The sequence below is a fragment of the Leuciscus leuciscus genome (genome assembly GCF_965113295.1).
Source record: "Leuciscus leuciscus genome assembly, chromosome: 6".
NCBI classification, from domain to species: domain Eukaryota; kingdom Metazoa; phylum Chordata; class Actinopteri; order Cypriniformes; family Leuciscidae; genus Leuciscus; species Leuciscus leuciscus.
In genome coordinates this window covers 14,877,076-14,902,087 of record NC_138730.1, presented here as the reverse complement: position 1 = coordinate 14,902,087, position 25,012 = coordinate 14,877,076, and the positions used below count along the sequence as shown (strand labels likewise).

Sequence of the window (25,012 nt, the reverse complement as noted above, 5' to 3'; positions counted from 1 at the left end):
AAGAAAGTACCTTTATATATATATATAAGCGTTTAATCGTTATTCATGAGCAGAAAATTTCAGTTACAGAAACTAACTGAAACAGTCATATAATCAGAAGTTATTCAGTCCAAAATTACATTCTAAAAATGCGGCGTTAAAAACATTTCTGGGTTAAATGGCAACCCAGCACTGGGTAAATACTGGACAGAACACACGCTGGGTTTTTTTTGGTTTTTTTTTTACATGGTGCTGGGCCAGTCAACAATGGCAAGTCGGCAAGTCAGTCTTCTACAATCATTTAATAATCAAACACATTTAGTAAACGTTTTAGGACGTGACAGGAGCAGCAAGAACAGCCAACAGGAATCTGTGGGAAGAAAACTGGTATAGGCTGTTCGAATTCATTAAATGTTTCAACCCGTCAAAACGTAGCGCGACGCTAGCACACTAGAGTAATAGCGCTTCTATTGCACGACAACTTTGTCACAACAGCGATGTCGCCTCGTGTTTCAGCCCTGGTCGCACATTAGTTTGGCGTCGGTCGCTTTGAGTGTATATCCGTACAGTAGTTTCGTTTGTAGAAGGCTAGCTTTTCCAAGCAGACATAAGCTCTCTGATAGCACACGTACATCACAGAGACGTCTATTTGATGTGTGCGTTTACATCTGGAAGACATCTTTTTTGGAAGACGGGTGTTTGCTCATCTGCAATACGTGTATAGGACGTTTCCAGTCAGATGTCAAATAGACATTTAGAAAATGTCTTTGAGATATTTATGATTTAGAAAGTATGTAAAACTGACATCTTAAAAACGTCTGTCAGATGTTGGTAAACAGCAGATGCTTTCCAGATGAAGTGATCTTTAACAGACATCTTGCAGACGTATGTGAGCTATCGGAGCTGCGACGTACATGTAAACGCAAGCTTTCCTGTAGCTCAAACAGTAGAGGCGTTGGCGCTTGCAATGCCATGGTCATGGGTTTGATTCCCAGGGAAAGCAAGAACTGATAAGAATGTAAATGTGTACCTTGAAATGCAATGTAAGTCGCTTTGAATAAAAGCGTCTGCCAAATGCGTAAATGTAAGGTAAATGTGAGACTACAGACATTTCCTATTTGTACAGTAATGATTTGATAGGAAATACTATGTAATACAAACTTTCATTTCATTCAGGAAGTTTCCACTCAGGAAGTTTTCTCTTCACAAAATGACCGTTGACAAATGTGTCCAGTCTGAACTGGTTTTGCACTGACCCAGCACTGGGTAGGTGTGTGAGGGTGTTCATCATTTGCATTGACAGTAAAAATTACCCAGCACCTAAGTTACAGAAAAACTAGCCATCACATGGGTAAAAATATATAAAAATAACCCAATAAAATGACCCAACAGGCTGAACCCAGCATTTTTTTTAGTGTAGCACCAATTCTTCCTTTCCTTTCCTGGAAACTCGCATGAACTACACAGCCGTATACCCTTGTTGCATAACACCTCTATCCATGAAGTGTGAGAATCATCGCTCCTCACACAAAGAGACACGATTCAAATGTTGTACCTACGTGTGAACCAGAGGCTAAGGTTAACACAATTTCAATATTCCACTTAGCATTCCTCTTCTTCTAGCAAGAAACAAAGACACGAGTGTTTCCTCAGGTAGCAGGAAGCAAAAAAAAAGAGAGAGAAAACAGGCACCCTTTTCTGAACTAGTGTTTCAGAGAGTCTATGGATGTGCAATTACAGCACACTTTTAAAGAGGGGGGACTATAAGGAAAGACACCTCCGAACACCAAAGCCGGGCCGGATCTCTGTACAAGTTTGTCTCGAGTGTGACTTAAACGATGGCAAATGGAAGAAAAAAGGAAGACAAAAAAAGGAGCAATATTAACCAAACTAGGGCAAGCTTTCCAAATCCCTTTTGACACCATAATGAGGGTGCCATAAAAAAGAAACAGGTTAATTAAATCCACTCAGTAAATTAATGTGGAGGCCTTCTCTGACTACGGATGGCACCAATTCATCAATTCATCTCCAGGGGAGCAAATTCAACCTGGAAACGAGGGACCTGTAGCTTCTGTATCACCAAGCATTACCCAACTCATAATCAAACATTAGTTGATGAAAATCACCTATGCTTGGTTCTACGTTAAAAAATAGGTAGCCTGTTTGAGCTGCATTTGGGACAATGCAATCCATTTTTTGTTCTTTTACAACAAGGTACCATTAGTTGTTTCCTCCCAATAAGGCCAGAATCTTCATTTTCCTCATTCAAACAAGCTAATCTTATCTAGGAGGTAGATTCAAAGCACTAAATGTTTAATTTATTTAGGCTTGAAATGCTCAGTTCAAACATAATTAAGTTATTCGGGTCATTTAAGGTTCATGTTCATGCTGCAGGTTATGACGATAGTGTTGGCCCTTCTATTTGTACGTTGAACATGTGAAATGTTAATACAGCACAAATGACTAAGCAAATGCTTCAGTGTGCATTTCTGTAGAGCAGATTGTGAGGCAAGGACACCGCAGACAAACTGCAGAGCATCACGACTTTGAAGTGGGATGTAGGTCACACATCTAGCATGAGTGCACAGTTAGCAGGAGCTAACAATGGTTCTTGAGCTGCAGCGAAGCAAATCATTATCTGCAGTGCATGATGGGGAAGAAAAAAAAACAGCATGATCGAAGAACGTTGTGCTGTTGACCTCCAAAAATAGCAGCAAAGCCGCTATTAGGTGCACCTTGCTATAGGTAAGGGAGATCAAGTCTAGTCTCCTGGCGGACAGCCATGGTGACTGGCCCAGATCTCTCGCCCCAGCATGAGGTCAGCGTTTCCATAGAGACGGACCAGCTGAGTGGTAATCTGCTGTTGTTTATGCATAGCCCGGGAGGGGAGGTGCAAGAGACAGGATTGAGGAAAGGGAGGGCTGATCACGTGAGCGACATCTCCTCCACTCACATTTGCATACCAGAGCGTTCGCCGCAGCACGTTCGGCAGATCAAACCGGAACCAGTTTGGGATTACACGCGCAAAAATGAGGTCAAAAGAGCAGCGGCACCAGATCCCTCTTGTGGAAGATGTTACAATAACACAGATGCCACGGGGAAGCTATGAGACAAATGCAGCCACTCACTCACTCAAGGCTTTCTGCATTCAAAAAACACCACTGACTTCTATAGGCTGAGGGGAAAAGGGGGTTTGGCCTTATGCAGCACTTCACCAGCTCCACCCTTTCCATACTCTCCTCCTCCACATGAATAGAGTGGGATAACGCATTAAGCCCCTTCACACCCCTCCTGAAGAGAGCTCACTTTAATCCAGAGAGGTTTGAACAGTCACAAGAGACCCTATTGCTGAGGATCAGGTTGAAACGTGCTTTCGAGCGTTAAGTAAATCTGAGGTTTAGTGCTGTGTACAACATGCACACTAGCAGAACAGTCCCTCTCTCTCTACATTACAAATCATCTTCATCTCTATGGATCCAGGATTCCATGTAAAGGACGAGGAACTACTGGCTTTGTATTTGGCGCCACCCACTGACTAAACATCCGCTTTACTGAAATCAGTGTTACTCATAATCCTATTTAGGTTTTCCTATTAAAGATTACTCAGTGTTACAACCTCAAAAAGTCCCCAACTTGAGAAAATGTATAATAAACTATAAAGTAAGAAACAAAAGTCTGAGACTTCTGTTTTTATAGTTTAAAACTGGTAAATAACTGAAAGCACACATTTAAAATCAGTCAATCGAGCATTATTTAATGACAGACCATAAGTAATTGGAACTAAAACGTGTATGAATGAACCATGTATGAATGTATATTTGTTATTTTAACAGAACTTTGGACTGGTGGTGGTGCTTGAGACATCTACAAGATTAAGAAAACATTTTCCTCAATAGGTTTGTAGGTGATTGCATTTACTTTGAGACTTTAATTCTACATGATATCCAGTATGAGTAAACAGGAAAACGTATATAGTTTGGTGTTGATAAAGGGTACATGAGCCTTATTGATGGGGCTGCGGGAGGCTGGGAAACACTGGCTATAAACAAAATAAACAAGAAATTAAGGATGACAGAATACTTGCACCAGGCTAGCTTATATAAATTTTATTAGGGCATGATACATTTGTAGAGGTTTATTTCAGGCATTGTTGTCAACACTGCAGTCACCGAATGACAACTAGGTAGGCTACTAATCAAACTATTCAAATAAAATGTAAAGCCTCACAAATAAATTAAAAAAGCTCAACACATCTAAGAGTAAAAAAACAACAAAAAAAACAGTATTTGCCCTGACTAGCATAGGTTACTCGCTCATTGATTACTCTGCTGCGTCCTTTTTATCTGAATGCCTGACCTGTAATCAATCAGTGAGTCTAAACAGCTCAGACGATTTATCATATTACACAAACTATGCATTGTTTTGAAAATGTGAACGGTTGCAGTTGACGCTTAACATTTAAAACTTCATTACTTTTTCGAAATAATCCATTAAACAATTTACGATTTGAGGAGAGTGTGCTAATATTTTCAGTTCCGGTCGTTTGCACACTGCGTTGTCTCAAGGACACGCCCACAATAGGGCAAATATCATGAATATTTATGTATGCTCCACCCACTGGAACAGTTTTTCACAGGAACAGAATATTACACAATACCGACAATGTTCTTAAAGGCTGAATAATTCCAAATTAATTTCCTGTTATTTTGACAGGAAAATTCAATAAAGAATATAATTTACGTGTAGAGCGTCAATTTTATGCAGTGTGTAAGACTCTCTCGCTCTAGCTCTCTCTCTGCGTGACGCACTGAGTGCATCATTCATCGCTTGACGGAGACCCAAATGATAGACATTACTATATTTGCATATAGCATGAAAATGTACGTGCATTGTAGAGGGTTGAATTTTTATATATATATATATATATATATATATATATATATATATATATATATATATATATAAAATCTGCACTATTTTTGGAACACATACCAAATACTAATAAATTCTGGAAATTCAAATTAATATATAATATATTTTTGTAATAATCAATAAAAGTCAATTTTTCCAAAAGAAATAAATATCCCCACAAATAGTCCTGAAAACACATTATTTAATCAAAATTGCTGCAAGTCCTTTTGTATCAGTCAACACTTTTTAAGTGGAATCCAACAGCAGAAAATATAGATGGTAAACGGGTATAATAATAATAAATGGGATGGATAAATGAATAAGTGACCATTAATTGTTTGCAATGTATATTTTTTGTAATCACCATTAGTATTTAAAGCCACCTGATTCCAAAATTCCAATTCTTGAGCTGAAAATAATCCAAAAGTCCTGCTGAATGACAAACAACGGTGTATAAATGGATATGTACGTGTGAATCTGTAAGGTCGCCAGACCCGTGTAACCTGAGCCCGAGCAGAACTGTACAGTGAGAGAGGCTCTGCTCAGTCACGTTTAGGAGGAGAACAGAAATATAGTGGCTCGGCAAACACTGCTTACATATGGAATGCATATGTTCTTCATGGATGATGCTCCTCATTTCCCCAGTGACAGCCTGCCAGAGAAGACAAATGCACAGATTAACCGCTGAGGGAACCATGCTGACATATGGGCGTCAATATAAACAGAAAAGAATACTTAACAGGGCTGAGGGCAAAACTTGAAAATGAGTTCTGTGCACCGAGTAATTGTTTAATAACGTTTGAGAGGGGGGGGAAAAAAAGCGATGTGAGACTGGCATTAAGGCCCATTCGCACCAAGAACGATTGCTATTAACTATAGCTTTAGACTAGTGGTCGACCGCTATTGGTTTTTCAATGGTCGATATGTATATATACACTTTATACTTATGTGCATTAATAATGAATAAATTAGACAAAAAATTTAAAAATGAATAAAAAAATAAAATTACAAATAAAGAAATTGATTGAAAAAAATTGGTTATGAATAAAAAGGAAATAAACTGTAACCAACAGGCACTCAAGGCTAATCTGGTAAATTTGTACGCACTGGGAATCATATTTTTTAAACATATTTTAATTACAGCACAGTGGAAATTGCATGAATATGATATAGTAGGAAACTGAATATAGTGCAGCATAGTTTAAAATCAAGGTTTCAAAGATTGTCGATTGTGCGTCTCCAGTGAAGCATCTGATTCACACGAATATCTGACAGAATAGAATAATATGACAGAGTAGAATAAGAATAAAGATTTGTTTAAATTATATAAATGCATATTTGCTGAATGCTGAAGGTAAATGAGAACGTATAATAGTGTTTGCCTTTGTTACTAATAATATAAAAGCAAACGCTATAATACTTTTTCATAATACAGTTTACTTTCTTTGTTTAAAAGTTCAATCTAGCAACGTATTAGGCAAAACTGTTAAACAGAGAATGAAGACAGAGAATGAAGACTGTGTGCTCAGGCCGCTTCCAAACAGAAAAACGTATCGGCCGATGCCGATATTTAAAATCTAAAAACGGCAAATATAGGCCGATATCACATCCTTGGCGATATGTTGGTCAACCACTACTTTAGACTCTGTTAGGACAAGTTGTCCTGCACTGCTCTCAGATCACAGAATACAACATTTCATGAGGGGATTTTCCCTTTTCATAACTACAACTGGGAAAGTTTCAGTTAGTTTTGAAGATCATGCTTGATTGAGGAAAGGAGACTAAATGTTTATTGTTTTAGTATGTTCAGTATGTGAGGAGCGCTAGGATCTTACTTGTCAAAGTAGTCGTCCTGGAGGTTCAAAACTAGGCTGTCTGCACTCAGGTACACCTTGTTCTGAGAAGTTGCCACCTGGTGCAAAGATATAAGATTATGAGCCAAGGGCTTATATACACACATACACACATACTTATACATAGTCATGTGAAATAGAAAGTACACCCTCTTTGAATTCCATGGTTTTACATATCAGGACATAAAAAAAAAAAAATGAGCTGGTCTTGAGCAGGTCTTAAAATTAGCTAAGAACAACCTCAGGTGAACATCAACACATGACATATTACACTGTGTCATTACTTATTTAACAAAAATAAAGCCAAAAAGGAGAAGCCACGTGTGGCAAAACAAGTACTCCATATGATTCAGTTGCTTGTAGTGTCATGTTTAGCAAATAACTTTGAAGTTATCATTTTCTGTAGGACTTTATCAGTCCCTCACATCACTGTAGAGGAATTTTGGCCCACTATTCTTTACAACGTTGCTTCAGGTCATTGAGGTTTGCAAGCATCTGTTTAAGCACAGATCCACTCTTAAGGTCCCGCCACAGAATTTCAATCGGCTTGAGGTCTGGACTTTGATTTGGCAATTGCTATAGCTATTCCGTTGTAGATTTTCTGATGTGCTTGGGATCATTGTCCTGTTGCATGACCCAATTTCACCCAAGCTTTAGCTGTCGCACAGATGGCCTTTACTCTAAAATACTTTGCTATGAAGAGAAGTTCATGGTCGGCTGCAAAACAAGCCAAAAATCCATCAACCCTCCATCAGTGTGATGGATAGTTGGTGTGAGGTGTTTGTGCTGATATGCTGTGTTTGGTTTTCACCAAATGTGACGCAGTGCATTATGGCCAAACATCTCCACTTTGGTTTAATCCGTCCAAACGACATTGTTCCAGAAGTCTTGTTTTTTCTGCAGATGCAATTTTGCAAACCTAAGCCGTGCTGCTGTTCTTTTAGGAGAGAAGGGGCTTTCTCCTGTCATCATGAACGAACATTTTACATGTTAACTGAGGCCTGTGGAGACAGAGGTGTAGCTCTTGGGAATTTTGCAGTTTCTCTGACCAGTGCAAAGTCTGACGTTGGGGAGAATTTGCTGGGGCGTCCACTCATGGGAAGATTGGCAACTGTCTTAAATGTTTTCCACTTGTGAAAAATCTTCCTCACTGTAGAATGATGGACTTAAGATCGTTTGGAAATGGCCATAAAACCCTTCCCAGATTAATGGCAACAACAACTGCTTCTCTAAGATCATTGCTGATGTCTTTCCTCCTTGGCATTGTGCAAACTGCCAAAACAACTTGCTTTTATAGAGTTGGTCAGGCTTGCTAATGATCAATTAATCAAGGGCGTTTGATTAGCAGCGACTGACTGCAACTTACCCTCTTAATTCATAAGGAAACAGTAAGGGTCAACCTGGTTTTTTCACCCATGGCTTCTCCATTTTGGTCAAGTTTTTGTTAAATAAATGTAATGTAATATGTAATATGTCATGTGTTGATGTTCATCTGAGGTTGTATTTACCTAATTTTAAGACCTGCCAAGGACCAGATGTGTTTTCATTATGTCCTGATACGTAAAACCATATAATTCAAAAAGGGTGTACCCATGAGTAAGGGTGTAGCAATGCAAAGTGATAGAACAATTTATTAATCATAACCTGCCAAATTGGCTAATGCGTTGATATGCTATACCCGCCACATTGTATTTTCACCTGCATTTATCAAGTTGGCGGGTGTTAATTGGCCTTTTTATGGCTTTATTAGATAGGACAGTGTCGAGATCAGACAGGAAAGTACGGGGAAGAGAGAAACGGGATTGGCAAAGGACCTCGAGCCAGGAATCAAACTCGGGTAGCGCAATGGAGTGCTGCCCACGAGGCTATCGGCTCTGACGCCTTTTTTTATTATTATTGCATACTAACATAGTATGTAGTATGTATACTGTGCAGAGCACACATGAAATACCCAATCACCTACTAGGTTGGGTCAACTTGACCTTCCATTACTAGTGAGATCAAATTGATCATTGATTTTTAATATCTCTATTTTTGATGACAGGACTTCCAAAAGTGAAGACATTTTGAAAATGTATTTTTAAGATAAAAATATCCTAGTTTTCATGCGTGGCTCATGTAAACTGTGGAACTGCCAGTCAAGTACTAAGTTGTTAGCATGTACCCTACCATCCAAAAGTTTGGGTCGGTAGTAGGTTTTTTTCCTTTTTTTTATGTTTCTGAAAGTCCCATCCTATAGGCTTCATTTATTTTTTTCAAAAATACATTAAAACAGTAATATTGCGAAATATTACAATTTAAAATAACGGTTTTCTGTTTGAATATAATTTAAAATGTAATATATTCCTGTGATGCAATTAAGCAATAAGCCCCGCAAAGCCGTGTTTTACAGTGGATTTAGAACAGCTAAGGGGCGTTGTTAGGCACGACGCGGAGCGGAGTTTTTTTATAAAACGGCTACTCCATAAAAATATTCATTTAAATATTTATTTTATTCATAAAATAAACACCAGCAACAAAAAATATAACGCTATAACACATTTATTCCTCCGCAAAGCAATGTAAGTTCCAAAGAGGTTGCTAAGCAAGATATGCAGCAACAAAGCATCACAAGCGGCAGTTGCGCAGTAATACTAATGTAATGAGGTCACAGGTGTATGTTTGTTGATTAATTTACAACGGCTTCGAACGCGGCTCAACCAATCAGAATCAAGGACTGGAACTATCCGTTTTATAAAGCTGAATTTTCACCAGCTATTACTCCAGTCTTCACTGTCACATGATCCTTCAGAATCATTCTAATATGCTGATTTGATGCTCAAGAAACATTTCTGATAATTAATGTGCAATATTTGAATATTGCAAATATAAAATATTTGTGCTGCTTAATCTTTTTTCCAGGATTCTTTGAGCTATAGCCTAGTTCAAGAGAACAGGATTTATTTGAAATAGTACTCTTATATTTTGCTACATCTTTACTATCAATTTTGATCAATTCAATGAGTCCTTGCTAAATAAAAGTATTCATTTTGATTTATTTTATTTCACCTCGGCCACAAACTTTTGAATGGTAGCGTATCAACATCTGCTAATGTGAGTCAGTGAAATTCAACCAATGATTTCCTTTGTTTGGAGAGTGTCTTACCGTTTTGGCGATACTTTGGGCTGCTCTGATACGTCTAAGTTTGAGGTATCCAGGGTTCTTCAAAACAGCTTGACCCAACTAGAGAGCACAAACACACAATAAAAACAAAAGCAAATTACTCCGTACCCTTGGTCGAGCCTTTGTTTACCGTCAGCAGACAGCCATTGACCTGCAGCCCGTTTTAGAAACAGAATTGCATCATATCAGCAGAAAACAGTGCAAAAGCAAAGTCATTTCTGAAGACACTACGACTGCAAACACCAGAACATAAACAAATCGAAAGAATGACTGAGAAATGTCCATAATGCACAAACAAAAGAGAACAAATGCTTTCAAGTGTGTTTTGGTTGCGGATTGCTTGTGGAGAATGAGGGGGCATCAGTTCAAAATAGCCTAGATGAATGACTGTGGCTTAATTATTACAGAAGCAGGATTCATTAATTATATCTGATAATTACAGTCATTTACCACTCACAAATCTAGAACATAATAACAGGGAATAATAATCATATGAAATGAGGTGCTTGCGGATGCAAATAGTAAATCTGGGACGTTTGATGGTAACCAAGGAAACCCCTTATAATAATCCTGTATAAAACAGAGACATTGTTTCAAATGATCGTCAATATGTGGGATAGACAAAGCTGCAGTAGTTTACCAGTTTAGCAGCCTCAGCTTCACCCTCAGCCTGGATGATCTTCTGTCTCTGGTCCTGTTTGGCCTTCTCTACGTAGAACTGAGCCCTCTGGGCCTCCTGCTGGGCTACACGGCAACAAGAAAGAAAGCTTGTGTGTTAGAAAATTGGCTCACACATAAATATTCTCCCTTTTCAGGCCAACCTACGGAAACAAAAAATAAACATGCTAGTTCTTACAGAAATGGTTTATGCAAGTTGTGTATTGTTGTTTGGTCAATAGGGAACACTGATGAAATAACTAGACCAGAGTGCCCTCTAGTGGAGAGCATTAAAATAAGCACATGTTCTTTCAAAGATGCACCACTATGGGTGATAACTGTCAAAATAATGTTTTTTTTTGTTTTTTTAACAGCTGCAACTCAGATTTTCACAGGAATATATTAAAAAATATTGAAACCGAAAACAGTTATTTTAAATTGTATATTTTAAAAATTTCACAATATTACACTTTTTTAATTAAATAAATGCATCCTTGGTGAGCATAAGTTATCTTAACAAACATAAAATCCTACACCAAACTTTGAATGGTAGAGCATAGTGCACTTACTCTACCTTATACATAATTAAGACCATTTCTTCATGTCACACAGAACATTCATTTAAAACAAAAAAAACAAGAACTTATTGAAGCACAAGTGTCAAACTCAAGGCCCTACGGCCTGCCATGTCTCAGTTAGTGCTTTCCTTGTGAACATTAATTATACTGGTGCCTTTAGAACATTCAGTGCGTCACGTGATCAATGTGATCTGAGATGCATCCGAGCAAGAGACGGACTCAATCAGCGCTTGTGTTCAGTGTCTTCAACCAGTACTAGTAAAAGTATTTGTAGTTTGAAAAAAATTTACTGCAGTGTAGGAAACAGAATTGAAAATACTATTTTTAATATATATTGGAGAAAATAAATAAATAATAATAATAATAATAATAAATATAAATATATATATATACACTGTATATATGTAGTGCTGTCAATCGATTCAATTATTAATGAATTAATCGAAAAATTTCTGTAATCAATCACGATTAATCGCACCTAACATTAAAGTTTTTTAATATATTTTTATATTGTAATACTTTCACATTAAATCTGCAAAATAATGTAAAACAATATAAAGACAGTACATTTTCCATATTTGTTTAATGCCATCTTTTTAACTGCCTTGCTAAAATACACAAAAAAGATGTAACGCAGTGAGTGATTTTCTTTGATTAACAGTAATGACAGACAGCAGCGGGTTTATTAGGCTGCTGTCACTTTAAGACCTGACGGATCTGACACACATCCAGTTTCCTCACAACTCTTTACGTTCATTTAACACTAACTAATTTAAGACTCTGCTTACGAGGATAATTGACAAAACGGGAATTTTGACATAGTTCTGTGTGTTTTTGTCCGTACAAGGACGAAAGAGAGCTCAATGTGGCCGCGCTGTCTGAAGCGGCATTCTGTGCGCAAGTGTTAGTTCAGAGTCGCTTCATAGACAGCCTACCAGTACAGATCGGAGTTCTTTTTTGGGGTCTTATCACGTTTTAATGGTTTAAAAGCACTTGAATTACTGAAATAGCACTTGATAGTATGATCATATGCAGTAATGCAGTCAGAGGATGACAGAAAAAAATGCATGCTATTTTATTTGCGGTAAATACTATTATAAACTAAAAAATAAATAATCGCATGCATTATCGCGTTAAATTTGACAGCCCTATATATGTATATCATAAAATGTGCAATGTCATATATAACATAAAATGTGGCAAAACATCTGGCCCATCTTATTGAGTACTTTTATTTGTTGACACAAACCAAGACACAGAATGTGGCATTTAGATTTAGGATTATGTAATTATAAGGTATTGTGTAAAACTGACTTTATAACAAAGAGTCTCATATATCCATATATCATATTATAATGTGACTAGGTACAATATATTTTTTTAGCTTAGGCATGCTTAGTTTAGGGTGCTAAATTCACTGAATTATGTTACAGATTAGAAAAGATGTATTTTGGTACAACTAACCAACTTGTTTGGCCTCCACAGCAGCGGTGTACTCTTTGCTGAAGCTGAGCTCTGTGATGGCCACGTCATCCAGGATGATGTTAAAGTCTTTAGCTCTCTCGATTAGATCTCTCCTTATGAGTAGTGACACCTGGCCACCAAAATAAAATGGCACACAAATAAAGGCTAAGCTGATTTTCTCAGTAACTGATCACCTTATTTAAACCAGCAACAGGCATGCAGATATGATGAGGTCCAAAAGTGAAACTGCTTATATTTTTAAGTTGCTCTATTTAATACAAAAGTATGAATGTCTTAGTATTTGCTATGTCCTCCTTTTGTTTTATTGACAGCAGCATTTGAGCTGACATGAACTCCAGAAGTTCGTGTGAAACTCATGTTACCCAACATGACTTGGTAATGTTCAAAAGAGCATCTTGTGCTTCATTGGAATCCCAGATTTTCAATGTGGATATCTAATAAAACTGAAATAAAATCTGGTCACAAGTTAATATGAATTATGTAATAGTGTGTCTGAGCTGTCGTCCCGAAGCATCAGGTGAGAGTGTGTGAAATAACAGCCCGTCGTCTTAAATAGCTCTTTAACTAGACAAAGCCTGAGCTTCTCAGACTTCGCAGTCTCACACCAGGCTTAGACTAGAGATGCTGCTGGCGGTGTTAAAGTCAAAGTTCAGGGGAAGGTGAATTTAGGGGCTGGGACTGAATCTTATAACAAGATCAAATAGAATCCGCATTAAGATAAATACTTGATGCTATTGATACTATTCATTTGAGAGTATGGTCTCAGGCATCAGGTTATCTCTTCTATAACCACATCTTTACAAACCTGTATATGACTGACTTCAAAACAAAGGAGATATTCTGAAGAATGTTCAAACGGCTCTTTTGCATGAAAGCAAATAGGGACTGAGGTTGCCAAGCTCCAAAAAATACACCAAAAATAGCACTATATTTCGTACTATAACCATTTTTCCCCCAGAATTTCTGGAATTCACTGTCATTTACTCAAAATTGTTTCTGTCAGAGGTCTCAAATATTAGTGCTTGTGCATATTCAAACTTGGTTCAAGCCAATGACACCAAATGGCATAGCTTCTGATTTCTGCAAAACATCTCCTTCAGTGGAAAAAAAGACATTCAGGTTAGAAACAACATGACAGATTTTTTTTTTGTTTTCAGGTTATCTATTACTTCAATACAGTAATAGTACTTCAATCTTATTTAGTAAAGACCTGCAAACTCTGGAGTGGCAAAAATTTAAAAAATCTCCATAGCTGTTTTTTAAGTAATTAAACTCACAGCTTCACTATAAGTAGAGAGACACTGCACAAACACAATTACATTTACACAATCTCTCTCTCTAATTCATTCAAATAAATGCTATCTTACCAAAATGCTTTATCTCTGTCTGATTTAAAGCGAGTAGAAAGCTAGATCTAGTGACCCGTAAACAAAATAACTTGACTCTGTCATTTGCTTGCTTTTATGACTTGTATTTTTCTTCTCAGGCACTGGTTCACCTGAAGGCCGACTGTTGGCTCAGTGTGTCTCAGACTTCAGTCTTCATACTGTACCTGGGCTCTCTGTGTGATCAGTTGGGAGGCGTTGAACTTTGCCACCACGCTCTTGAGCACCTCGTTGACGATGGAAGGAAGCACACGCTCGTCATAGTCTTTCCCCAACTGCTGGTACAAGACTGGCAAGCTTGAGGCAACGGGCCGAGAAAGGACACGAAGACCTATGTTCACCATCTGAAGATCTGTGATGGACAGAGTCACATGAAGGGCACACTCTTAATGTGCTGGTCATTGACAAAGGCAGTGGTGAGAGACAGGGTATGTTGCCCTAACAGCAGGCAACCTCTTTCAGGGTTTTATCATGCACATTTTTAACATTTATGACAATAAAACATCTGGTTCAAAGTCACCTTTGCTTCCAGTGAGAGATGAAATCTTCCTTGGCCTGGCTCGAATATCATAGATGATGGGGTACTGGAACCACGGTATCCTAGATGTAAGACATAGTTTACTGCAAAATGAAACTTTTGGCATCATTTGCTTTCCCTCATGTTGTTCTGACCAGTATCATGTTCTTTATCATGTTGTTCTGACCAGTATCATGTTCTTTCTCATGTTGTTCTGACCAGTATCATGTTCTTTCTTTTGTGAAGAATGAAGTAAAATGTTAGGCAAAGTGCCCAAGGTCCTCGATTCCTATACATCTAAAATAGATTTATATTTTTAAAAAGACTTACTCTGCTGAGCTCCAAAAAAACACATTTAAAGAGTCATAAAAGCAAGTTTTAAATATTGAACCACATTTGAGATTTGTGAGATGATGGGAAGATAACAGTTAACATTAAATTAAAATTAATTATTTTATTCAGGATGCATTCAATTAATCAAAAGTGACAGTAAAGACATTTATAATGTTATAAAAGATTAATATTTCAAATAAATGCTGTTGTTTTGAACTTTAAAAAGCCATTAAAAAAGTATCACGGTTTCCAGAAAAAGGAGGCAGTGCCTCCTTGAAATTTGGTGAGAAAATAATCCATAAAAATACAAAAATAAAAAGTGTATAAATCACTTGTTTTTCTAAAGTAACTGTCTAAAGTAACAGCGACACCAGCGGGTAAAGTTACAGCGGGACGCCGCGTCTCTCGTACCTCCCCTGAGCCCACTGAGTTTCAACAGACCCCATAAAGAGTGCGGAGGGTTTGGTGGGGGGTAATTGAGAATGAATGGGGGAAAAACACATGGGAGGAGGCAATGCCTCCATCGTGCTGTGACTGGATATGATTGGTTATGGTTACGATTGGTTTGTGCGATAAATACCGTCTCTTGTTCTCGTTCAGGAATCAGTCTGAATGAACAAAATGAGGGCGATATTGGGAACATGATTGTATCCAGCTATGAGGTCACCGAGGTCCGGACCTCTGCATTTTTGTGAGGTGTATATAATAAAGGCTGTGGGCCTAATATAGTATGAACTCTACTTTAGTGCTGCAAGGATACTGCACAGCACTAAGATCTTCTCTGCCTCAGAGGTCTGTCTGTCACCGCTCGCCAATGTAAAAAAAGGCGGGCTTTATGTTCACAGAAGCTGCTGAGCATGAATTCCAGCGCAACACTTCAGTTGTTAACATGCGAGACAGGGGCGTTTCTAGGTTTTAAAAACATCAGGGGCTGAGCCTGAAACATCAGGGGCTGGTGTGGGTAATAAGATAACATGATTCGATACAGAGAATAATGTATATTTTAGGCCTATATGCAGGGGGTCAGACTAGTTAAAAAATTCAGTCCTGGCACTGTTGCCACACCAGCCCATATTACCACACAGACACACACATTAAAATGTGAGGTAGTTAGGGGGGTTCGGGGGCATGCTCCCCCGAGAAAATTTGGATTTCTCGGACCTACATATGTGCATTTTAAGGTGTTTGAAGGCCAACATTTTTTTTATAACAATTATAGCTTTAAAAGCATGTCAGTGGGCAGTATACATAAATTATTTGTCAAGCAGATAACAGATTCTTAAACATGAGAATGAGGATAAATGTTGAAATAAATGAGCCACACTAGAAAATGGAAATGCAAAAGGTTTCTGCTTATAGTTGACAATACACAATCACATATTCCAAACAGGAATGGCCTTAAATGAGAAATCTTTCAAGGATTATTTTGCATAGATGTAAACTTTTTAGCATTAAAGTTTGGTTTCAGCAACTTGCTTCTTTCTTGAGTTAATCAATGTTTTTGGCACTATAAAATTGTTCACTCATAAAGACAGTCACTTGGTCACATTTTTGGTCACAAAATATTTAGTTTTGATGACTTTGCAATATTAATAAAATATTAGAATATTAATAATGAAAAATTAGTAGGGCTACGCCAAAATGTGTAACTTATGTAGCCTACAAAGGAATACAAAAGCCCCGACATAGAGTTTTGACGCAGCTTTAATCTCCCTTTTGGTTATTTCAATACTTAATTGACGACAGAACACGACGTTACATGCTAGTAGTTTATTTTGCGTGATACAGGGCGCACCGCATTTGCGCGTGATTGAAGAGTGCGCGCCGCGAGCAAACGGCTGACACGACAGTAAGTTAGTTTTTCAGAGTTTTACTGACATATAGCCTGACAACATCTGGTCTGACAGAAGACTGTGCGGCGGTGCTGACTGCGTTATTTTTTTATTTTATTTTTTATTGCTGTGAGATTGTTTGCTGTTGCGCGCAAATCCTGGAGATGAACTTGGATAGCTAAATCGCTCACGTTGTGCGTCTCTGTGTGAGAGTTACCATAGTAACTTTGATCTGCTTGAACACATTTTAATCGTCTTTAATACATGATTGATTCCGAAGGATATATTAAAAGACCCGGTCAATTTTTTTTAATAAATACAAAATTATTAAAAAATAATAATAATTATCAATAAATTAATTTTTTTGAGATCCGGGGCTATAAAAAAAACATCCGGGGCTGAAGCCCCGGATGCCCATGTCTAACGACGCGCCTGATGCGAGATAAGATGCAAGTAGCTTAAATAAACATTTCATATTTGACAGCTGTTATAGGATAGAAATGTTAAACGACCGACAAAAATAATCATGCAAGCTAATAAACTTTTGTCTTATTTCACCATTTTGAATTGCAAATAGGCCTAATTTACATGATTCATGTAATGTATAGTAACTGGGGACAAGAAACATTAATGAAGCCGTTTTCATCATATTAGGCATAAGATTAATAATGAATGTGTACATATTGTGAATACATTTAATAAACTAGCTTTCCTGGTAGCCTTCAGTAAACTCACTTATCTAAGAAAATGTCATGATTCATAAAACATAAATATTAGTTGACTGTTCACTTTCTTCGCTGACGAATGAAAAGACGTCAAAGCTCAGCTTTAGGAGGGGAAGAGACAGGGCAAGATAAGGAGAATGAGAGAAAAAGAAAGTGATGGAGATGAGGAGAGAGAGCAGATATTGACAAATAATCTACTGCCCACTGACATGGTTTTAGAGCTATTGTTATAAAAAATGTTGGCCTTCAAACATCTTAAAATGCACATGTGTAGATCAGAGAAATTTTGGGATGTAATTCTCATATTTGGGACCTCAGTGGTTATTAAACCCTGCAACGGCCCTGATTGCGAACACTAATTAAAAATAAGTAAACAACTCAGCCACTTGTCAAAATGGATGCGCTGTGAGGTACGCTATTACTCCGCCACCAACTGGGCTGGAGTGTCTATTATTCAAGCTCTCAACGAATGGTAAAACACCTGTTTGAAAGCATCTTTTGCAGCGATTTTTGTGTGAGCATATCAGTGAACACCCCTGACCACTCGGTGAGTTTCACGTCTTTGTAAACGAAAGTTTAATGCGTTTTTAGGAAGGATTGTTCCAGTGCCCATATGCAGCCATTCTGGAGATGGGGGGGAAAGCAAAAGAAACCTAAAATTCTCGGGACAGCAGCATGTGTCCAAATTTTAATCTTAACCGTTCTATTTCATCAGAAACGATCTGTAAACAGGGCTTTAAGTGTAAAATACCGAACTTGTCCTTTAAAATAGAAAAAGAGTTATGTTAAATTGTAATCAAAATACAGCAACGTGATCAAATAAATGCAGCCTTTAACATAAAAAAAAAACATTAAAAACAATTCTTTCCGAACCCAAACTTTTAAATGCTAGTAGAAACAGTTACCTTATGGCTTAAAAAGAATTCCAGTGCATGAGTCTTAAAACTACTTTATGAAGCTTTTTGCTCTTTTTGAAGCTCGGCAGTACAACTTCATCCACTTTTTTTGTCTGGACAACAGAAGCTTGGATAATTTGCCTAACACCGTTTGGACTTTACAAAATGGAAAAATTGACATGGAGGTGACTAAATGGTGACAAATTCCATTTTGTAGTGTACTCTCTCTTTTAGGAGTACTCACAGTAGACATGGTTACTTTGCTTTGTACCGAGAATCAATAAGGTGAGAACCAGACTTGTTATAAACCTAAATATATTCAAATGAACTGAAAAGTATACTATCCAAAGAGTAAAAGAAGATGTTTGTTGTTTTAATGGTGACAGTAGCGCACATACAAGTAGTGTTGTCAAACATACCGGTACTACCAGAACCAGTCGGCACAAAAAAAACTGAATTTCTGCAGTAACGGTAGCACAGGTATATATAGTACAGGTAGTACGCTGATAGACGCTGCTTTTCAAATGCTCTTGTTCGTGTTTGTTTGAGCGTTCTGACCGTCAAAGGTTTTTATTCACAGTGTGTTTTTACAAGTGTCGAGTATTGTAGCCAATCACAATCATATCTGTTGAGTGAATGAACACAATGACCTATCAGAGGTGCTAGTCAGTAAGTTAGAATTAGAATTAGTCAGAATCTGCTACCGCTAAAAACACACAAAGGTTTTTTGTGTTCAATGCGAGCCACACGCTTGCGAATCCTTTCAATGTAATAAAAAAAGTAAACATGATGTAAATAAGAGACTCATTGTACAATTAAGACACCTTTTATTATAATAATAGGAGTTTTCGTGATTTCAATGAGCTTGTGCTTTAGAGATTGAAAGCCTAAAGGCTGATTTATACTTCTGCGTCAGACCTACGGCGGAGCCTTTACGCTTTAGGCTACGTATTGGTTTTCATTTATACTTCTGCGTCGTTGTCCGCGTTGACATTCAATTACACATGCAGAGGGAGCATGTGAAACCTGTTCACAGGGAGGGATTCTAGCAGACCAATCACAGCGCTTGCAGTCCGCATAGAATTGACGCGTTGTCACATTTTTGGAGAGATGCACGTTAGAGGTCTGCTACCCGACCCGAGCCCGACGGGTCCCGAAAAATGTGCGGGTTTCGGGTCGGGTTCGGGTTAATGTTTAATACACAGCCTCGGGTTCGGGTTTGTAACTAAGAAAAACTAAATAGGCTATAGTTTGCGTGCCGTGTGCTTTGCCTGCTTGCTGTGTTGTGGTGACCGGCACGCGAGAGAGAAAGTACATGCGTGCGCAGATGTGCAATGTACATTGGGATGTACATCAATGATATAATATATAAATGATATAATGATAAAATAAAATAAATTATAAAAAAAATATATATATTTTTATTTTATTTAATTTTTTATCATTATATCAATTATATCACAAAACTGTTTTGCGCATGTGCTACCGCTCTCGCGCACTATTTCAGTCATGAACCACGACATGGAAGAAGAGCGGGATCTCTTGGGTTGGTGGAAAAACAACAGCGGTGTTTTCCCTATACTGTCAAAACTGGCCCGTAGTATCCTCAGCATCCCTGCAAGTAGCAGCAGCAGCGACAGAAACTTCAGTGCAGCTGGACTAACTTTCAATCAAAGGAGGACGGCGCTGAAACCATCAACTGTCGACGCCGTTCTCTTCCTTCATAACTCATACTGAGGATATATTTGTGTAAATAGTTTTGCAACACTGCGTGAACTTTTTAAAGTTTAAAGTCTGAGTTCCAGAGAAATGTGTGACTGTTACACCTGTTCGACCACAGCAAAGTTACATGATGTAAGTTTTTCTCTTACTGCTGTGCTTATAGTGCCGCTGCGCCTACATGTATTTGTTTACCGTTTCAAGCAATCATTAAATACAACATATTGCAAAAATGGTATTTGCTGTGAGAAACAGAGTGGACCTCGGGTTCGGGCTTAACATGTAAATGTAATTGTCGGGTCGGAACGGTTCGTCTCGCTTCGCTTTTCCACTGCGTGGTACGACTCAGTACGGTTCGATTCGGCGCGGAATGGTTCGTCTCGCTTCGCTTTTCCACTGCATGGTACGGCTCGGTACGGTTCGACTCGGCGCGGAACGGTTCGTCTCGCTTCCCTTTTCCACTGCGTGGTACGACTCGGCTCGGTACGGCACGGTTCGGTTTAGCTCGGTTGCTTTTCCACTGCAGTTAGTGCCGCTTCAAAGTGGGTGGGACTGATCGTTATAGTTGCCGTCTCTACTGCCATGACATCATCATATTAAATATGAATTTTTCATTCCGTGTTTCCCCATCCGCTCCTCGGCAACCAACGAGAGGAACGTCTGCACCTCGTCCACTGACGGCGTTTAAGCCGTTTCTTTTTTGAAGTTTATACTCTTTTTTTGAAGCAAATACTTTTAAAACAGGCGCTACAGCGTTGGCTGTTGTCTACTGGCTATTTAAATCTAGCGGGTTTAGTGTCTCGTGTCGTAAATACAATGACGCTGGTAGTGATGATTCTGTCTGACCAATCAGTGATCTGCAGTGTTTTCACGTCACATTTTAGTATTGGTACGGTACGCTTGGAACCTCAACAGAGGTGGTACCATTTAAAGCGAGCCGAAGCGAGCCGTACCGTACCATGCAGTGGAAATGCGCCACAAGTGAGCCGTACCGAACCGAGCCGTACCGTACCATGCAGTGGAAATGCGCCACAAGTGAGCCGTACCGAACCGAGCCGTACCGTACCATGCAGTGGAAATGCGCCACAAGTGAGCCGTACAGTACCATGCAGTGGAAAAGCACCAAAGCGTGTCGTACCGAACCGTACCGTACCATGCAGTGGAAAAGCGCCATAATATAAACCAAATCAAGCTTAGCATCGCATCTTTTATTGAAATCAAATGACATTCACTTTTTAAAGTTTTATGGTCAAGTATGTCATTGCATGATTTTTGCCACCAACTGAGAGGGTTTTCGTCAGCAAGTAGCCTTTTTCCACCATTTTTCAAATTAACAACGCAGCCTCACTGCGCTGCAGAGTCCTGCACGGGTCCATTTTTGGAGACCCGCCCCCACCCGTACCCGCAAAGTTCAGCACCAGATCCGACCCGTCACCCGTGATAATATCAAAATTAAATCCGCACCCGCCCAGACCCGTTAATATTTGGCCCGTTACCCGACCCGTGCCCGCGATAAACCACACAGGTGACGCGTTCATGTAACATAAGGGTGCGCTGCCAATAACGCACCTAAAAGCTGTCACAAAGAACTGGGAAAAGTAATGATTATTAATAGGCCTGTCAAATATATCAATGAGACATTTCAATTGTTTATTAATAAGCAAGTGTTTTCTGTGTCAAAGATGACGATGCTGACTCGCGATCTTCACAGTAGTGAACGCGCCAGAGAGAAATGCACATTTCATACGGATTATAAGCAGAGAACAGTCTGTTTTCTTTCGTTTTGAATTGTTTTGTTTAAAAGTACACATTTCATGCTTTCTATTTCTCAGGTCTGTGAGGCAAGTAGCTTATACGATGAGTTTCGGTTCATTTAAGAGACGATCAGTTCACGCGCGGGCGCCTCCGGCCGTGTCCTGATTATATTGCCTGCCTGCTATATTCTTATTTATTAAATCCATGAATTTGGTAGATGAAACATTGATTAAAATTAAGATACAATTAATACAAAACGAAATTCACTTTAAAGAAAGGCTTAACAAACTTAATGAAGTGGTCAAAATCATGTCTGCCCACTCCATTTGTCTCACGATATTCCGATATTCGGGATCATCTTATCTTATTCATGCTTTTCACTTTTCATATAATCAACATGAAATAAAAATAAAAAAAGTATATTATTTTATTTAAACATGAATATGAAACTAAATCGTTTTTTAATGACTGGGCTACAACACATAGGCCTATTAGCCTACAGTACAGAGAAATTTAATGTCGCAACTTGGTCGGACTAAAAGGGGAGAAAAAAATAAAATTGGGTCGGTCCTAAATTGACAGGGTCGGTCGGGTTACGGCAAACAATAATATTTTTACTAAAACACATATTTGCGTATGTGTAATGCTGGTAATTTAGACATACGAAATATTGCACATATTTTTCATCCGCTACCCGCCCGCAAGGAGTTCATTATCCGCCCGCGTCCCCGCCCGTGAATTTTAGGAATGTCACAATCCACCCGTTTTAGCCACTTTTAAGCGGGTACCCGCGGATACCCGCGGGTACCCGACCCGTTGCAGGACTCTGCTGCGCTGTATACTGGATAAGCTATCAAAAACACAACCCGCGTCAGTTACGTCATAATGTCTCGCGCGCCTCTTGACACACCAAAAATTTGAATGCACAGTTTTTGAATTCGAATGTACAGTTTTTTTTTATTCAACGAATATTCGAAATTTTACTGTCATTGGTACCAACTACTGACATTTTGGTACTGTGACAACCCTACGCAAAAGTAGAAGCCGTTCCTTTCTCCGGCACGGTTAGAGATCACACTACATGCCTGTAGATCTGTGCCCGAGCCCATCTATATAAGCGGGCCAGGGCATGGTTCAGCATACACAAGTCAAACGAACTAGACTTTGGGGGTCACTAGGTGGTTCAGATGGTCTGGTGTGAGGACACTTATTATTATAATGAAAGCTCATGGCTTGAATGTTGGCCGTTGTGTGTAATGTACCTGATGTGCAATCCTTCTGAAAGCACAGTGTCCATCTGCATCCCTCCAATTCTGTTGAAGATAATGGCTCTCTGGCCACCCTCAACTACACACACACACACACACACAAAGCAAAACACAATTAGTTATTAAACTCCCAATAAAGCATGCACGAGTATAGGAAATGTGAAAGAATAAATAAAGACAGAAGAATTATTATTTTTGGGTGAACATTCATTCATTATTTAATTTGCCCATCCTAACCATGTAATCCTTCTTTTTTTTCAGTGTGTGTTTTACCTGTGTATGTGGCTTCTTTGACCCCGTAGGCAAGGGCTCCAGCACCGATGAGCAGCTTCACGCCCAGCCCAAGCCCTCGAGGGCCGGACCCCATCCTGCTAGCAATCTGCCTCAGCTGCTGCAAAAAGTTCTGAGACAAACAGACACATAAAGTCAGACTTTTCAAATACACATTCAAATGGCTATTTATATTTTATGAATGATGTTGTCTTAAATCTAAGCAGCATGATATATCATATTCAACATGCTTGAACCTCCTCCAACAAATGCATAGGGATCATGATTTGAAGAGACTTGAAGCAGCAATGATATAGAGGTGGGAACTGTGTAGATTTATAGGTCAAATACTTTAAAGCCATATAACTGATCTCAAGCCAGTTTGATTCAAACTCAGTTTAAAAAGACTCATATAGTAGCCTACAAAAATATAAGAAAATGTATCAAATCTTATAAGGGCTCTTAAAAATGTTACAAGTTCATGCAATTCAAGTGTAACGTACCAAATTGACCTTGTGTAGGACAAATGAGGACCAGCTTTAAAATACTGTAATAAATTCACCATATAACTGAGACATATTTTGATTTTCGAGTGAGCTACATCATATTAATTCTATTTCAATGAAGGTCACACACATAAAGTTATAAAAGGTGCGTCATAGTGGCATAACTGAACCCTGCAGAGCTAGCACACTACTAGCATTGCTTTTTTAAAGACATAAATAAACCTAGACAATTAAATGCAAACTACTAGAAGCCAGTTATTTAAAATGCAGTTATTACCTGCCAACAAAATGTTCATACACATTTCCAATACTTTCTTTATATTTTTAAATATGATGTAACTTACTCCGGGATCTTTATTCGCCATGCTGCTGCTGTCCTGTTCTCGACTGTACGTCACCTGTGACAGTCCAACCACGTGATGCAGCAATTCCTGGTTTACCCCGTGGCACCATGGGAAATGTATTCTACTGGTGGAACTGTCGTGCAGCAGTGAAATTAAATGAATGAACGTGATTAAACCGCGAAGATCTTAAACAAAGCTTTGTTTAGAGCCCGTGAAGAACCTTTTGCTCTCGTAGTTGGATTAAACTTTCATTTTATACCACTTTTGTAGGTCTGTTTGTGAGAAGAACACATAAGAGTAGCCTACTTAAGTTACGTGTCGGGAGGTGGCAGTAGAGAACTCTTGTTTACGTAGAGAAATGCTCAGCTATATTTTCTACACACATTTCATTTTCTGTCTCTTGATTCGCAGGTAAATCTCATGAAAACAACTCTAAAGCTAAATATATTTATTAGATTCACATTATTGGGTAACACTTTATTTTAAGGTGAAGTAATAACACGTTACGACATATAGCAGTAAATTTAAGCATACAAACTAACCCAAAATGAAACCCTAACTGCTGTAACTCTATAGTAAGTACATGTAGTTCATTAATATTACTCAGTACTTATTTCAATAAGCACTATTTAACTACGTCACCTTAAAATAAAGTGTAACCCATTACTCTAATCCAAATGTTTTAATTGAATGTAATTTTATTTAAATAAGCAAAAAGGCAGTGTGCAATTACTACCATGGATTTTCTTTTTATTTCTTTTTAGCCTATTTAAATTAGCATAAAGTCAGTACTGCCATACAGTATACTTGAAGGAGAATGATAAATAATAATCTTA

The 25,012-nt window shown here is 38.4% G+C and overlaps 1 protein-coding gene and 1 long non-coding RNA gene across 2 annotated transcripts; one reads left to right on the top strand and one right to left on the bottom strand.

Annotated features, from left to right (window-relative positions):
- Positions 1-4,070: 4,070 nt before the first annotated feature.
- Positions 4,071-24,267, bottom strand: phb2a (prohibitin 2a). The gene is made up of 10 exons (XM_082174093.1): positions 24,177-24,267; positions 23,330-23,459; positions 23,051-23,135; positions 14,532-14,611; positions 14,179-14,363; positions 12,606-12,735; positions 10,547-10,650; positions 9,889-9,966; positions 6,726-6,802; positions 4,071-5,542 (listed from the first exon to the last, which is right to left on the bottom strand). The coding sequence occupies exons 1-10, from the start codon at positions 24,195-24,197 to the stop codon at positions 5,524-5,526; spliced, it is 909 nt and encodes a 302-aa protein (XP_082030219.1). The 5' UTR covers positions 24,198-24,267; the 3' UTR covers positions 4,071-5,523.
- Positions 20,081-22,329, top strand: LOC309501873. Its single transcript, XR_014207021.1, has 2 exons — positions 20,081-20,531; positions 20,821-22,329. It is a non-coding gene; the product is annotated as an uncharacterized lncRNA (long non-coding RNA).
- Positions 24,268-25,012: the final 745 nt, after the last annotated feature.